General features: G+C 40.4%; 1 protein-coding gene across 5 annotated transcripts in view; it reads left to right on the top strand.

Moving 5' to 3' along the window:
• The window catches only part of KCNQ5 (potassium voltage-gated channel subfamily Q member 5), a gene marked incomplete at its 5' end in the record, with an annotated part of 306,450 nt that overhangs the window by 227,099 nt on the left and 62,007 nt on the right, over positions 1-17,344 (top strand). For all 5 annotated transcript variants that reach the window (XM_082480502.1, XM_082480500.1, XM_082480503.1 and 2 more), the window contains one exon: positions 9,111-9,237. In XM_082480502.1, coding sequence (XP_082336628.1) covers positions 9,111-9,237 — 127 coding nt within the window. The remainder of the gene's footprint in view (positions 1-9,110; positions 9,238-17,344) is intronic.

The raw sequence follows: 17,344 nt of genomic DNA, 5'->3' as shown, positions 1-17,344 counted from the left end.
CAGAGCAACAGGCTGCGGGCCCTCGCTAGCAGCAGCCTGTCCCTCTGACCTTGGTGTGTCATTCCACAGCTTCTCATGGGCAAGCCTGATACTGTCCCCTTTCAAGCCCAGTTTAAAGCTCTGTCAATGAGCCTGCTAGCTTGTGAGCACAGACCCTTCTCCCCCTTTGAGAAAGGTGAATCCCATCTGACGCCAGCAAGCCCGGGGCTGTGTAGACCATCCCATTATTGAACAACCAAAAACTGTGTCTGTGACCCCAGCCACAGAGCCACGTATTAATAGACTGGGCCTGTCTGTTTCTTCCAATGTCACTGCCTGCAACTGGAAGGAGAGAGTAAAAAATTAACCTGTACTCCAGATTCCCTTACCAACTGTGCCAAGGCCCTGAAGTCTCTTTTGATCGCCCTCAGACTATTGCAGCTTCATCGCTACCCACACGGAAGAACACTAATGGGTAGTAGTCTGAGAACTGTATCACACTAGAAAGTTTCCTAGTAATGGAAGTTAATATCTTCAAGAAACTGAATGCATAAGCAGGATTTTGGTAGTTTGGGTAAAGTGTCTCCCAAGTCCAGTTTGCCTAAATTTACCGATTGTCAGAAAATGCTCTCTCAAAATCGCTTTCTGAACATGCTTGGTACTGGAAACATTTCAGAGTATATCATCCCAGATGCCCATAGGTCTCCCAGTGGTCAGAACATGCATTGAGGTACTCCTAGGGAAGCACTGTTAATGAGCTTTTTGAACTGGGAAACTGCAAGAAGAAATCACTTAAAAAAGAACACAGCAAATATCGTTTGCAGAGTCTCTAGGATTTAACAACATCAAACATGCTAAGACCAAAGAATAAAGGAATAACTATCCCGTCCCGCTCCGCTATACAGCATGTCAAATGTTATCAGTTAATTCACATACGTGTGTTCAGCCGTAACAATTAGCCTAAACCCCTTGCATCAATACAAAATTAACATGGATGCCAGAGCATAAAAGGATTTAGAGTCTGTACTGGCTCTGGCAGCCATTCCGCATTTCTTTTGGACACAGCAAAAGATAGCGAATTCTTCACAAACATTTCAAAAGGACGATTTGGGAGCTGTGTTGCTACAGAGACATGTGCTTGAACGTCTGCCTGTAACATGTGACATCAGAAACGTGACTGCAGCAGAAAAAAATGCGTGAAGAAATCACAAAGGAAATGCAAAGGCCTGGGTACAGCTGTACGGAGCTTCATTGTTTTCAGTATGCGGATAATTTTAAAACCAAAATGAGACCATTTACTGCTGGTATCTCACTACAGAGAAAGAAAAAATGAACAGGCACAAAGCAGGATACAAAAATATTTGGAAAGTAGAAAAATATTCTATAGTGTGAGTTTTACGGCTATCGACTTCTTTCAGGAATTCTCTCAGAACAGTAGTTGTACCTGACACATAAACAAGTGGTCTGGCGCAAAGCCATGACTCTAAATGGGAGGGAATGGAAGGAGCCATATTTAAGGGTGATGCTCTACCTGGGGAAGAGCAGGATAGACATGACTGGTGGTGAAGTCAACATTTCCCATTGCCATTTTCCCAATTTGAAAAAGGGTTTTCAGTGATTACCAGGGTCTTCCTAGAAGAACCACATCCACCAAAATCCACGTGCCAAAAGGAGCTTTGGTATGTGTTTTCCCACACATGCACTGACATGGTAATCACAGTAACCGTGATGTCCAGTGGCCAGGAGCACAGCTGCCTGGCACATCTGTGTGCCATTCATTCCTGTGGCACCCGCAGATCCTCAGCGGCCGGTCTGTGGTGGTGATACGAAGTGGGTCTGCTGATCTGGGGAGGCAGAAGGGTGCCTGTCCCTCCTTCGTGGATGCTGAGGAAGGTTAGCGCAGTTTCAGTGCTAGGAATCATGTATTGGGTCTGATATGGTAAATCTGTAAGAGATGGCAAAAACTGTAATTAAATGGCAGCTACCTAATTCTGGTGTGTGCTGATTCAAAACTGGTCTTACTTGACATAAAAACTCTGGGATTTTTTCTGTTGGAAGTGAATAAAGAGACCTGACTGATATGTGCCATTTCAAGTAATAAACAGAAAAAGCAGAAAGGGAGTTAGATAGCAGAAATCCTATATAACATGTGGCTAATTAAAACTAAGCATATTACTGGGATTTTAATATTATATCAATAGACTTGTAGCTGTGTATTAGATTAAAAGGCGCAGAACTGATTTCTCCATAATCCTCTATTAACATAGAATCAACATGGGAAATCCTAATCATAATTTGGAAAAGCAAGTGTAGTAAAAGTATCACATTCATTATAAAACTGATAAATGACAAAAAGGTGCATAAATTTCATTTCATGCTTATTGTCTGTTGCACTGGGAGCTGAACCGAAGGCTCTGGTTGTGATTTATATGCCACTAATAGGGTCTGTTCTGGGTTATGTTTTCAGATTTATGGCCGCCTCTCCCACTGTTAAACTGCAGTTGGAAAGAATTAAAACATGAGCTCCTTAAGTGTATATAGGCACACGTAGATATATTTCTCAGCTGTTTAGATCAAAGATCTCCCTTTCTAATGCTGAATCAGGAATAATACAAATGTGCATTCAAATTATATTATTATTTTGAACAATAAAGTATGCACATAATCATATCTGCTGATTTTAATCTGGAAACTGGCCAGTATAACAGAATTGTCCCTAGTCCTCCACCAGCTTCTGCTTCACAACTATTTAAAGCTCAAACCTTCCCCAGGTTTCTCTGAGACGGACTGATGATGTGCTTCCCCTCAAATCCCGGTAATATCTGTTTAAATTGTAGAGCCCAATTCTGGTGCTCAGTACTTTGAATCAGTAGAGGGTTGGGGTTTTTTTTGCATGAGAGAGGGATGCACAAACTAAGGTGTTATGTTCTTGGTTTAATTGAATGAGAAAACAATCTCATCCTCTTTGATGATGAATAATAAAGCATTGCTCTTTGAATAGTATCAACTCTTCAGCATGTGTCACTGTAAAGAGATTTTAGCAGCTGGTGACATTCTTAAACCAGTCAGCCATGAATTGAAGGATAAGAACATGTTTATTCTCCCTCTTTTCCGACTGATTTGGAAGCACTGGACTTCCCTGTTTATGAGTTTTTAGGGAAGAGGGGACACTTCCTGAGCTCTATCAGATGACATTGCTCCTCCTATTCCTGCTGTTGTGCCGGTGTAGTGAGTCTGTGCTGATTTACACCAGATGAGCATCTGCAGTGCAGCTACACTGCAGAGATGTTGTGTTCAGTAGGGAAACACTTGTGGCCTTATTAAAGCTTATTTCTGGGGATTGATTTGATTTGTTCTAGTCCATTTTCTGGGTTTCTGACAATGTCACTTGTAGACCCAGTTCTTCTAAGAGCTCATACCATAATGCTCTTTACATCAGTCTGCAGCTCTGTTGTCCTACTTCGCTAGCCTTTAGAATACTTAACAACAAAATTTCCATACAAGAAATGTAATTAAAATAACAGCCGAGCCATTGTCTTGTGGGCGGATTTCTCATATCCAAACCTCAGCTGATTTACACATTGCAAAAAAAAACCAGGAGCATCCTAGGACAACAGCACAGAGTGCTCAACTTCGGTCATTTTCTCATCTAGAAAATGGTTCTAATTCCCAGAAATGATGCTCTACACCCAAGGCACCTGATTTCAGCAGTAGCAAATTATTTTAAGTTTTAATAAGCAGTTATGTTAATGAACAAGAAAGCTATGATAAAAACAGTTTTTTGCTGTTATAACATTATGCTTAGGGAAATCCTTATCATTAAAGACTACCTGAGAAGCATATTAATATAGACAATTTCAACAAATCATCACTTTTATCCTAATTAGGTAGGGGGAAAAAAAAGAAAAAAAAAAGCGTTCATCGTAGTTGGATTGTACAAAGTATGCTTCATTTAATTAATTATCAACCCTGTTCATTAGAGTCCTCCAGGACCGTCTGTCAATAGAAACCTTGCTCAGCGTGACCTCTTACTTTCCTTTCCTGCCATTTGTGTGACTCTCATTGTTCCAGTGGCAGAGCAACCAAGGCACACGCAGGTGTAAAAAACTCCAGGAGCACATTGGCACCTGTGCTCCTTATGCCAAAAACAACTGAGTATTTTAAGCCTATGTGTTTCAGCCTTGCTTATCCTGCATATAGAATCATAGAATCATAGAATTGCTGAGGTTGGAAGGGACCTTTAAGACCATCAAGTCCAACCATTAACCTACCCTGACAAAAACCACTTCTAAACCATGTCCCTAAGTACCACGTCTACCCTTTTTTTGAACACCTCCAGGGATGGCGAATCCACCACCTCCCTGGGCGGCCTATCCCAATGTTTAATAACCCTTTCAGTGAAAAAATGTTTCCTAATGTTCAATCTAAACCTTCTTGGCCACCTGGGCACACTGCCGGCTCGTATTCAGCTGGCTGTCCACCAACACCCCCAGGTCCTTTTCTGCCAGGCAGCTTTTGAGCCACTCTGCCCCAATCCTGTAGCACTGCATGGGGTTGTTGTGACCCAAGTGCAGGACCCGGCACTTGGCCTTGTTGAACCTCATACCATTGGCCTTGGCCCATTGGTCCAGCCTGTCCAGATCCCTCTGCAGAACCATCCTACCCTCAAGCAGATCAACATGCCCCCCTAGCTTAGTCTAGTCTGTGAACTTACTGAGGGTGTATTCGATCCCCTCATCCAGATCATTGATAAAGATACTAAAGAGAACGGGCCCCAGCACTGAGCCCTGCGGGACATCACTTGTGACCGGACATCAACTGGATTTAACTCCATTCACCACCACTCTCTGGGTACGGCCATCCAGCCATTTTTTTACCCAGCAAAGATACACCTGTCCAGGCCATGAGCAGCCAGATTCTCCAGGAGAATGCTGTGGGAAACAGTGTCAAAAGCTTTGCAAAAATCCAGGTAGATAACATGCACAGCTTTTCTCTCATCCACTAAGCGGGTCACCTTATCATAGAAGGAGATCAAGTTTGTCAGGCATGACCTGCCTTTCACAAACCCATGCTGACTGGGCCTGATCACCCTGTTCTCCTGCATGTGCCGTGTGATGGCACTGAGGATGATCTGTTCCATGACCTTCCCAGGCACCAAGGTCAGACTGACTGGCCTGTAGTTCCCTGGATCCTCCTTCCGGCCCTTCTTGTGGATGGGATATGCATAGTTCCCTATGACAACTGGAGCTGGGTAGGCAGAAACATTTCAGAATTACATCAGTCTGGATGAACTGTGGTTTGAGAAGGAATAAAGACTTTCCACTGTCCGAACCACCAATGCATCTGCCATAGCAGTTACTGTTTGGAGGCTAACTGTGAGCTTAAATATCAAAAAAAAGTTAGAGATTGTTGTAACTGTGGTGCAAGGCTAGATGTGGCTGTGATTGGAAAAGGATGACAAGATAGGGGAAAATGAAGAAATGGCAAAGGCCGGGGCATCCCTGCTCTACCTAGGAAGGGAAGGGTTAGGTTTCCAGTAAATCTAAACTTGCCCCTCAGTTAAAATTCAGCTTTGCTGAATTTTTGAAGGAGGACAGATTTATCAACAGTGCAAAATTTTCCCATTCTGATGTAAATGGTGTTATTAATATCTATAAGTAATCCAAAATTAATGAGATTCCATCATATTATACGTAGGACAGAGATACTTGGAATGCATCATTTCTACAGCAAGCCTACAAGTCATATAAGGTCTAATGATTTATTCCATCACATGCTTTTCTTATTATGTTCTGATTTTCTGTTTCAATTGCTAAGGAACTAAAACAATGTTATTTAAAAGCCTAGATCTATACTTAAATTTGCAATAAGCCATTCCAAATGAAATTAAAAAAAAAAAAATCCTGATCTTGTTTGGGATGCATCCTTCCAATTTTTGTCCATGGAAAAACAAGAACCTCGTGACTGTGCAGCTGCCATAGGAAAAAACAGTATCATTCTCTGGCCTGTGTTAACCTTGACAGAGATTTGCCTTTACACTTTGACTTAATGCACTGATTACTAAAACATTACTTTTTTGACAGTGGTGTGGGATTCTATGTTTCTCTCTGATTTCAACCTGGACCAATCCAAAATACAACAAAACTGTCGTGTATACTACTATGAAGAGTTTCTGTTTCAACGCATTCACATTTTCTAGGAAAATCCTTTTCCGTTAGACTTTATTCATGATGATATGTATTCCCTTCAAAATCAGTTGTTCTTTGAGGAAGTGGGAGCGACCAGGATATAAGGATCATTCTGAAACATCACTATTTCAGAAAGTGCAAAAATAAGTGTGAAACCCCATCATCACTTTATTCAATGTCTTTTCTGTTATTAAAGTTTATACTGTATTTTAAAACCTCCAGAAATTTGGTATGTGTGGAAGAAAATCGTATACAGTATTTTTAAAATCAGCCGTTCTTTTAGCATCCCAGTGCATAGAGCCATATTTACTGTATTTGAGCTCATTTACTATAACTGCAGTTAAAATTTACTTAAGTAGTAGAAACTTTAGTTAACTTTGAGAGAATATCACCATGCATAAATTCCTAATGTTGCTAGAAATTTTAACTATTTTTTCCAAGGAATGAACAAAGATAGGTCACATTGTTTCTCCAAGAAAAATCTTACACTTTTATCACAGCCTCCAAAAAAAAAAAGAAATGAGAAAACATTCTTTAGCTCTTTTTCTCTCTCAGAATAGTTATATCTCCATGAAGTTTCTCTTTGTATTACATATATATGTGTTTGTGTGTGTGTGTGAGAGACAAATAGGATTTCTGCCTCTGACACAAGTGCACCATGTAGTAGAAGAGACTCTCAAAACACATGCTTTCAGCCCACAATGATTTTGTTTCATCTTTGTGTAACTGAGCAAACACAGCAAATAGTCATTGCTAATGGTAGTACAGATAATGAATACAAAACTGCATAGCACTAATAGGAACCAGAATATTAAAATACCAAAAAAATTACCTCTTTTCAACTTCTACCAGCAGTTTTGTGATACTAATTTAGCTGAATTGGAGCTGTAGACTAGTCCTTCCAGAATGACTCAGTACTTTCTGTTCTTGCCAGTTCTCCACTTGCCCCAAAGAAGAAACTTCATCAGGAGAATCAGATGTCAAATGGCCTGTATGCCTGCCATCAACCACCATAAATTCAGATACATCATTTAACGATGTGTAAACCAGATTTGACAATTCATGATTTAACTACCACTATAAAAGTGGTAGTTAAATAACTAAAATACATATTCTTCCTTTTTTCCAGTTGGCTTCTTGTCCATTTTATTCTTGGCCTACTCAGACTTTTCTACAAGGAAATGTACCACATGGTGGCCAACTATTAGGAATTATTGTTACTATATGGGGAACTTTTTCAGTTTTGTACATAATCCTTTCTAAAGTTGTGCAATAACTCTGTCCCTGGGATTAAGTTGAAGTTTCTTGTAGTAGAACGAAAAAAAAAAGATAAACTTAAACAATCACACTCGTTGTTCCATGTGTTCTTTTCTAACAAAAAAATGTGACATTTTCTTTAGCTGTGTTTTAACAAATGGATCTCATTCTGCTTTTGTGATTTAGGAATTCAATATGGGATTTACAAAACTGGAAATGAGCACACCGAAGAAGGGTCTAAAAACTCTTTCAATGTGATGTAGTTATACAAGCTGACATGTTTTAGGAAGGAATACTACATTTTCCAATTGTTCTATGACAGCAAAAGCAAATTAAATTCACAATGTTTCAATGTACTGCCAATAATCCTAAGCTAGTAAAACACCATTACATGACACAATATTAATAATACCATTTTTCCAGGTAAATTAATGCCTGAGTTGACATATGTAATATTTACAGCCTTATTGGCTTGCAAAGTTGTAGGGTCTTACAGTCTAAAAACATGCAAACTTTTTATTGGGAAAAAGCCAATATTGGATCAAACTTACCCTTGCAGCTATTCCTCTACTTAATCCATTTGCAGTGCTTTCTTACCAGTACCATACTAGTCCTCATCCTGTAGGAATAACAAATTAATTGGCTGACAAGGAACAGCTTTCTCCTGGATGTGGAAATACATTCAGCTGCCAAATAAAATACAACTTTCATCCTCTTCTTGATGAACTGCTTAATAAGCTCCTTCAAGTACTTTTCTCCTTCTTTTGGTTAACACACAGATTTTTATTTTATCATTTCAAAACCCGTAACTTTATGATGGCATTTCAGAAGAGTATCTGAATTAAGTTTATCATCCCATACCAGTGTGTATGTACTATATCACTGCATATTATAGGGATTCAGATATCCTTGAGGTATGGAGCTGAATTGTGCACCAAGCTCCATTGCTGCAATTCTGCTGACCTCACTGCTGTACTGAAAATTTTCTTCCAATAAAATGCTGTTGAAATGGACAGTCTTAGAGGTTCCAAAAAGAAAGAAAAGCAAGCCAGACAAACAAGGCAAGCTTTTTAAATGCATTCATTCACAAGTTGTCCAGGGACAGTTATGCATAGTGTGAAAATTCATTTACTGTCTTACAAAAAATTACATACCCATTGTATGTAATTACACTTGCACGTATCTTAACCTACTTCTGGGAACAAATTGATTTCCTAAATTTTTCTACACCATCTTAATCACTTCACCTGTATATGGCTATAATGAGAATACATCCACCAAAACATTCAGCCTTCAAACTAAGAAGGCTGGATGTGGATATCTAACATATATTCTTTGCTAGCTGTCTAAATTACATGTGGTCTGATCCTCAATATCGCAAGTCATTGAATATTTTGCTTTGGTATTTTTTGAGTTTGATTCAGTCCTTCAGTGTTTCACAGTTTGTAGCCAACGTTAGCATGTATTTAATGTTATTCAGGTTAGTTTTGGACCCTTTAACAGGAAGCTCTAGGACAGATTTTTGTGTGCAGATGTCCAACCATCCTGGGGAACAGGGTCCCAAGTTTGGCTTGGGGTCTTCAGGCGCTCAGGGTAAACTGGTAGACACACACAGTGGTCATAAGTTTCCCGATGCTTCAGTGTTGGTGAGCTGTAACAGGCATTTTTCTTATTTTCCGTTTCTAGGAATTTGTCATGATTGTTGTCTTTGGTTTGGAATTTATTATTCGTATCTGGTCTGCTGGATGCTGTTGTCGATACCGAGGATGGCAGGGAAGACTGCGCTTTGCAAGGAAACCATTCTGTGTAATAGGTGAGTGTCCCAGCTCTAGTTTATTTTAAGATAAAAATAGAAGCTCCCCCTTCTGTTTTGCTTCTGAATGAAAACTAATGGAACCATACATACTCTGTTTACAGTAACTAGATGTAAATCCAGAACAGCTGTGTGACCCAGCTGCCCAAGGCTTTTCTAGATATAAAATCACTAATTCCCTGAATACTAGTCGGTCCGTGTTTCTTACATTCTCCAAGAGATATTTTCCTATGCATGTCATACAGCTGGCACGTATATTGGAAGAATGAGGAACTGAGAGCCATTCTCCTTGAAAATCTTGGGAGCTATATGCATTTAATGGGCATGAATATTAGCAATGCATGCAATGAACATATGTGCATACATTGTGTTCTCCTTATTTGACCTCTGTGACCAGACACAGTGTACACTACCATAAGTTTGAAAACCTACCTAGAAATGTCTTCTGATAACATTGCTGCTTCCTGCATTGCTGCTTTCCAGGTATCTGCTCTGCCAGTCACTCTGGCATAGGATATAGCATATTTCTACAACTATTTCAAGAGACTCTTCCTCCCCTTCTTTGCTCTAGAAATTCTCTCTGAGACTGGTGAACGGGCCCACAACCAGTCAAAACCTATTTTTAAAAAGAACGTGGAAGAAAATGGTTTCCCAATAAAGGCAGAAATCAAGGATGGCTAACCAAATTAATCTGATAATTTCTTATTTTTCTAATGGTTTGGAGCAAATGCATTTTGCAGGACATCTGTGGAACTTCAGGATATCAACGTCCCAACTTCTTTCTCAACCTCTTTCCTCCCTCCAGCCTTTAATTTCATCTGCTTGCATCTTAAATTAACTTACAGATTGACTGGGGCAGGAAACATATTTTCCCGTGCATCTATAGCTAGCACAACCGAGTCACACACTTATGGTAGTTACACTCACAGGTCTCAGTGGAAACAGTGAATAACAATATTATCATGTAGATGAGTGCAATCCTGGTCTAAAAAAAAGTTATGCGGCGTCCCATGACACTGACAAGTGCCCTGGTTAAAGCTAATGTGTAAAGCAAGCTTTTGGCTTCTGCCTCATTCCCTGGTAAATCCACCCCTTCTCCCACCGAGGAATTCCTGCAGTGGAGAAAGGCACTTTAGCAAGAAGTCGGTGGGAAGGCATCGCAACCTGTCTCCCCCTCAGGAAGAATCACCCCATCTATGCTTTTATATGACACTGTGGGAGAGGAGGGTGTATCGGGATGGGCGCTTGTTTTGTTCAGGCATCGGGGGACGTGGGCCGGTTCCTCACCCAACCCCACCCAGCACCAGGTCACACACTTGCCCCGTGGTTCCCATGTCTGTCTGAAAGGAAAGTGGAAAGAAAATTCAAAAATCTCGCCAGCCTTTACCAGCCACCTGTCAAGGGGAAGCCAGAAATTCAGACGTTCACTCTCCCTGGCATCAACAAACACAGCTACACGCCTTAACCAGACTTACCATTATTCCAAGATTTTGTGGTGCACCTGAAACTTTGCCGTAGCCTGGTTTTGTCAGCACACGGTCATAAGAAAGAACCAGACTGTTAACTTAGTAAAATTAACCTACTTCAGCCATTGAGAACTTACTAGAAATATATAAATCCTTAAAGAATTTGAACTTACCAGAAGCATTTGACATCTCAGAGTGGTTTATCGCTCTCCCAAATGTCGTTGTGTGGGAACACCAGCAGTTTGTTCGGTTCAGCTTTTATTTCTCCTCCCTTTTCTGTCTCCGTTCAACTGGCGAGTTTTCTGCCAGTGATTAACTTCAGTCTGAGGTGTTAATTCCCAGTGAAAGTGAATGGAGGGGTTCTTCCTTGTCCAAAACTCTGCATGTTATTACAGGGCAACTGATGTAGATTTTCACCCTTTCCTTTAAAGAGCCCATAGCCACCCTCCTGCTGTTTGTGGAAGACTTCAGGCGGGTCTCCTGGCACAGGCCTCAGTGAGTGTTGGGGTTTACTTCACTTGATTGTGGTTTTTCCTCCTTTCTTTGGGGTTCACTTGCTCTCCTTGTGCCTATGTTCACGTAGGCGATCTCTAGCCTTAAAAGTATCTTCTCTGTCCCCCTTGCAACTCCATCGCTTCCTAGCAGAATTAGTAGCTGACAGTTTTTTGCTTGTGGATATCTTCCTATGCTGGTTCATTGGATTAAAAACATCATTGGATGTTCTGCAAAACCCCATACAGCTACTAGTGCAGCTGCTGGAAACTAAAACAGTAGCTTCAATTTCTTGCCATTAATTATTCTGTGTCTCTCTTCTTCCGCTGATTGATTTTTGTCCATTTCTGGACTTTAGTATCGCTGAAAAGAGTCTCAGATGTTCAGCACATCTACAGATTTTATCTTTTGAGGAAGAACTTTTAGCAAGTCATCCTGAAGCTCTTGCTACATAAGGTAACTACTTGCCTGGCACCTCGACTTTGCAGTCGTGGCAAAATGTGCCCTGGTAGCAAAGGCCAACAGGCTGTATTAGCTACAGCACCATCAGTAGATGAAGATACATGATTATCTCCCTTTATCCGGCACTCATTAGTCCACATCTAAGATACTGCAGCCCATTTTCCCCCTCCGACACCATACATGAAAGACGTCAATCAACTGGAATGAGTTCAGTGAAGGCCACCAAGGTGATTTGGGCCAGAGCATTTGCCCTGTGAGGAGAGGCTGAGGGATCTGGGCTTGTTCAGCTTGGAGAAGGGATGGCTTCGGGTGGAACCCTGTGAACTCGGTGCTGAGGACTCCTTAAAAGCACATGGCCAGTTTCAGCCTATTACTTTTCATGTGTGTGTTTAATTATGTACTTACTCTTCCATTCAGTTATTCTTTCTGCTTATTGTTACAGTGGAACAACAATATTTTAGGAGACTTTGTCTGTTCACTATTAATTAAATTTGCTATTTATCTCCAGCAGATCTGTTCTCTGATATTTTTTTTTTGATCAAACACAAATCACAGGGGAAAGGCCTAAGGGCGAGAAATAGGATTGCCTTAAGGGTCACATTCAGACAGCCTTTATTTTTTTCCATTAATAACCAGAAAAACTTTATTCAGAGCCAAAGCTCTGTGCTTATATTGGTGTGCCTACAGTGTCACTACCCTGACAAATTAGTTCATCAAGCAGCTCTGTGTGCTACCATGTTAGTAATGATATCCATCATATTATTTGACAGTTTTTGTAACCCTTGTTTATTTCTGTCAAAATGGGAATAATAGTGTAGTATTAAACTTTGATTTGTATTTTGTTCCATATCAGGAGTTACTTGGCATCCCTCATTTTCTCTGGTGGTGTACGAGCTTGTGTACGTAACGTAAAGGGCGTACCAACATACCATCCCAGGTACTTCAAGTATGTACTTAAAGATGTACTTAATTCTGCACATCCTAAATCTCCCCGGCATACCAGTCCGAAGCTTGGCTGTTAGCAGCGTAGAGCAATGTTGCTGTGTTATGCTGTGTAGACACGTAGAAATCAAGGCACCGCATCTCCTACCTGCTGCCTCTGGGTGCCAGAGGCTCTGATGCCCAGGGAAAAATCTGTGTTTCCCTGTGTCTTAGGGGGAGCCATGCTCCCTGAAGATCCCTGCTATAAGAGAGGACATCTGCCAGTCAGGAAGAAAGTAAGGCATCCCCTCCCTGTAAAACCAGTCAGGGAGCACATAACATTTCTCCAGAGCAACGGGACTTCCTGGCGGTCCAGCGCAGTGAAAGATTTCATGTATTTCGGTCAGTCCCATTAGCAGTTTCCCCACAGCTGCTTCTATTTTACCTCTAGTCAAGCTACAGTATGATGGAAATGTCACAGGTTCAAATTCTGTTGAGGCTGCAGAATGAACAAATTCCCAACAGGAAGCTGAAGTCCATTATCTGTAATCAGGCTCTTGAACTTCGTGGCTGGCAAACCTCGTTTCAGAGCATTAAGTGATAGCAGCGGCTGTTGCATATTACTGGATCTATTTTTCATTAATTAGAGTGGTAATGAACCATCATATGGCACTTTTGTCAAACCTTTATAAACAAATTCGTATCTAGTGTGTTACAAGATCTGCTGAACTTTTAATTTGAGTTAATTCAATATATTTATGTAATGATACGTTGTGTGTCTGTCACCTTGGTATTTAGACACATTGTATAGTTTAAATACAGACAGATAGTAAATCTGCTGCTCATGATAAACAATATAAACAGCCCCTTTCCAGTATAATTTGAACTCTAAATAACCCAGCGATGGTCTGTAATTGTAGTATATGCTTGACCAAGGAGACACATCTCGCATCACATCTCATTTTAAATCCTGGCAAAACCAAGTTCCAGCAGGAGCAAATTCCGTGTTGAGGGGGTCTCCTGCCAGCCTGACTTGAACTCGTCTCAGGAACACACTGCCCACTTCACTCCAGAAAGTACTCTGATAGTAGCAGTAGTAGTGGTAGTAGTAGTAAGATTGGAAATTGAAAGTTCATCAGATAATTTCAGCAGCCATAATTACATGCAATGAATAGAGGCTAAATTGGTCACAACTATGTATGTTTTTAAAACTAATATTTAGTGGTGGATCTTTGTGTTTGACAATGCTGGCAGTACAGGTTTTAGAAAAGCATAACAAAAATAAAGTCTTCTCAATATCACCTCTGGGCCTTATTCTTTCGCGTTTACTTTTGCCAACTACTACCCTCCCTGCTGAGAAAGGTACCGTTTGCTATGAGTAAAGACATCAGGCTCTGGTCTTCTCTTTCTAGAAGTCACGTGTCTGCTATTCAAAAGAAATCTGCTAGTTTGGTACAATTGCAGTTCGCGGTGAAATTTCTTTCCTGTACGTGCTAAAGAGTTCAACAGCCTGTATTTGTTGATTGGCGTTTTTTTTGATCTCTCTTACACTCGTGGCGCTACCGTGTTCGTTTGAGTAGAGGAGTGCCTACCATGAATTGGGCAACCTGAGTGAGGTGTGTAACGACTTCTTTCCTGCTGGGCAGCTGTGGGTAGTGTCCCATTTCATCTTCATGAGGCTTGGAGTTTGAGGTTTTGGTCTGAGGCCTGAGCTTTTACTGCATCTTGTGCATCTGCTGAGATACCTGGTGATGAAGGAAGTCAGCAAGAAGACTGGCGTAAGATTTCTGACAAAATTATTTTTCATTGAAAAATAGGGATTGATTGAAACCAAAGTAATTCATGGAAACAAACCGATTGTCTTTTCCTGAGGAAAGGCATTTTATATTCAATCTGGATCTTTTTGTCACAAAAATTAGAAACACTCTCCCAAACATGCAGAATAACCAGTGATACAGTTTCTGGTTTCTGGGTGAAGTATGGTTAAATTCAGAGCAGGAAATTAAAATCTCTCAATATCTCCATTGAAACTATCCAAGCATCAATAAATAATTCTTAATTTGTCCAGAGAGAGAAGCTGATTTACCCCATCACCTGGTGTTAATTGTAGCTATCTGCTACGTGAGAAACTTTGATTTTGTTCATCCAAAGAATAATCTGTCATTCGTAAATAGACAACTCCAGCAGTACAAATTAGAAGAGATCCACACCAGCATGGTTGAAAAAGGTTAGAGCACTGGGATGTGAAGAATCAGAGAATCAAGACAGGTTTGTGATAGAAAGACTGTTAAAAGCCAGAGACCTTTTACTAAAAAAGAATTTATTTGTGATATTAGAATTACTTTCTTAGAAGGCTATTGAAGATATTTTCCCAAGCATGAGGTAGTTATGTCCATTCCAAATAAGAGTGATGTAACTCAGTACCTTCACCAAAATGTTTAGCAATTCCTAACTCAGTTTACTTTTGTTAGGAAAGTCTCCTAAAGTCAAATGTCACAGTCAAATTATTTAGAAATAATGAGGTGCTCTGTCCATACTCACTCACATTCTGTTAATGGTTTATGGATTCTTTCAAATGATTGATGATCTCTCATATTTGAATCTCAGAAAATATACTGTACATATGTGATATTTATTATTATCTTTAAATTCTATATCATAAAATACAATATATTGTAAAATATTATATTTCATAAATGGGTATTCTAGATCTTCCAGTGCTGCTTATGAGCCATAAGCTTTGAGTGAATTGGAAATGTACACTAAGAAGGAGGTAAACGACTGACAGATCAACGTTTTCTGGTTTTAGACTTGGTATGTTCAATTTTGCTCACAATTTTTAGGGACTGGCTTTAAACTTGTTGCTACTAGAGATGCCCAGTATTTGAAGATGCTTACGGAAATACCTTTCTTTTTGCTACCTGTTTGAGTTGAGATGTTCATATCCTGCCTTACTACACTGAATTCCCATAATTTCCGTAGACAAGATACTTACTTAAATTTCCATACATACGTGTAAATTCTCCAATCCAAAGCCAAGTAATTGTTAATGTAAGCACTGGTGTGAAAGTAGACAGGATTGCGCCAAATTAATTTATCTGCCTACCTCAGCATATGGAGTCTCAAAAGCAGTAAAGTAGTTGGTTTGCTTTTCAAATTTTATTATTCCTAGCATCTAAAAAAATGGTATTTTTAATGAACAAGTGAATAACATGTCACCCTAATTGATATGCAAGGAAATATTCCACTTTCTTGGCTTCTTTCTAGATGTTGTACTGCAGATCCGCTGCTTCAGTCTGTGACATGCCTTGTAACTCCCACCTCAGACCATCACCAGCTCTTTCCCGTAGCTGCTCTGTGAGAGGAATTGCCGATTCAGTGGCTGTACAGGTGTTGCTTTCACAGCAGCAAGCTATGCTCTCCAGGCAGAAATCTGAATCGTTTAGGAACATTTTCATATTGGTCCAAAATAGCATCCCATTAAACTACGTGTTTGCTATTTTAGACTTCTGCAACTGCCCGTTACTCTGTCCTTGGCAAACATCAACCTCTCACAGGACATGATATCCCTAGCTTGTGGTACCAATTTATTTCAAAAGCCTTTTTCAGTGGGTCTTCTGTTTTACTAACATGCCTATACTTACTTAGGGGTGCTTTGGCAGCATGTTAACATAAATTTCAGTGTTAATGCCTCCGTGTGGTACATTAGACAACTGTTGAGCCATGATTAACTACTCTTCCCAGTCAATCAAATCGTGCTTTCTCTCGTGGTATCCCAGCCTTACACCTCTGAGCCCAAATGAAGGTATTTGAAGAGGTCTAAATGGAGATATTGGCTTGGCATATAATGCGGGATTCATTCTAGAATGGTTTGAAAGCCCTATAGAGATAGGGGAAACGTAGTGAGAAATTATAGAACAGAACAGACTAGACTAGACTAGACTAGACTAGACTAGACTAGACTAGAATAGAATAGAATAGAATTAATAGAATATTTCAGTTGGAAGGGACCTACAATAATCATCTAGTCCAACTGCCTGACTGCTTCAGGGCTGACCAAAAATTAAAGCATGTTATTAAGGGCATTGTCCAAATGCCTCTTAAACACTGACAGGCTTGGAGCATCAACCACCCTCTCTAGGGAGCTTGTCCCAGTGTCTGACCACCCCCTCGGTAAAGAAATGCTTCCTAATGTCAAGTTGCGAGGGTGATCAGGTAGATCGGGTAGATCACCCGAGCTATTGTATAGCGGGCAACTACCTCATTCACATTTTTCTGTAATAATTACACTTTTACTAGTCCTTGTGCACAGATCACTTTGTTCCTTTTACATTCACCCTGCAGCAAATGACAGGAGGCAACATGCTGCTATCTTACATTTGCTGTACGTCTTTCCACTCCTTGGTGCTTTTAGTTTATAATTATTACTCTTATGCCTGTTAATTTTGTGACTTTATTGCTGTTTTTGCTGAAGACTAGTTTATTTCTGTTCAGGTCACCTGTGTGTGAGCCAGGTCTCCAGGAAAAGCTGGAACACAAGAAGTTCCACTTAAATTTGAGAAGAAACTTCTTCTCATTGAGGGTGACAGAGCACTGGAACAGGCTGCCCAGGGAGGTTGTGGAGTCTCCTTCTCTGGAGACATTCAAAACTCGCCTGGACGCCTTCCTGTGCAACCTCATCTAGGTGTTCCTGCTCCGACAGGGGGATTGGACTGGATGATCTTTTGAGGTCCCTTCCAATCCCTAGCATACTGTGATACTGTGAT

This window comes from Vanellus vanellus (assembly GCF_965231255.1).
Source record: "Vanellus vanellus genome assembly, chromosome: 3".
NCBI classification, from domain to species: Eukaryota; Metazoa; Chordata; class Aves; order Charadriiformes; family Charadriidae; genus Vanellus; species Vanellus vanellus.
This window is presented reverse-complemented; position numbering and strand designations above follow the sequence as displayed.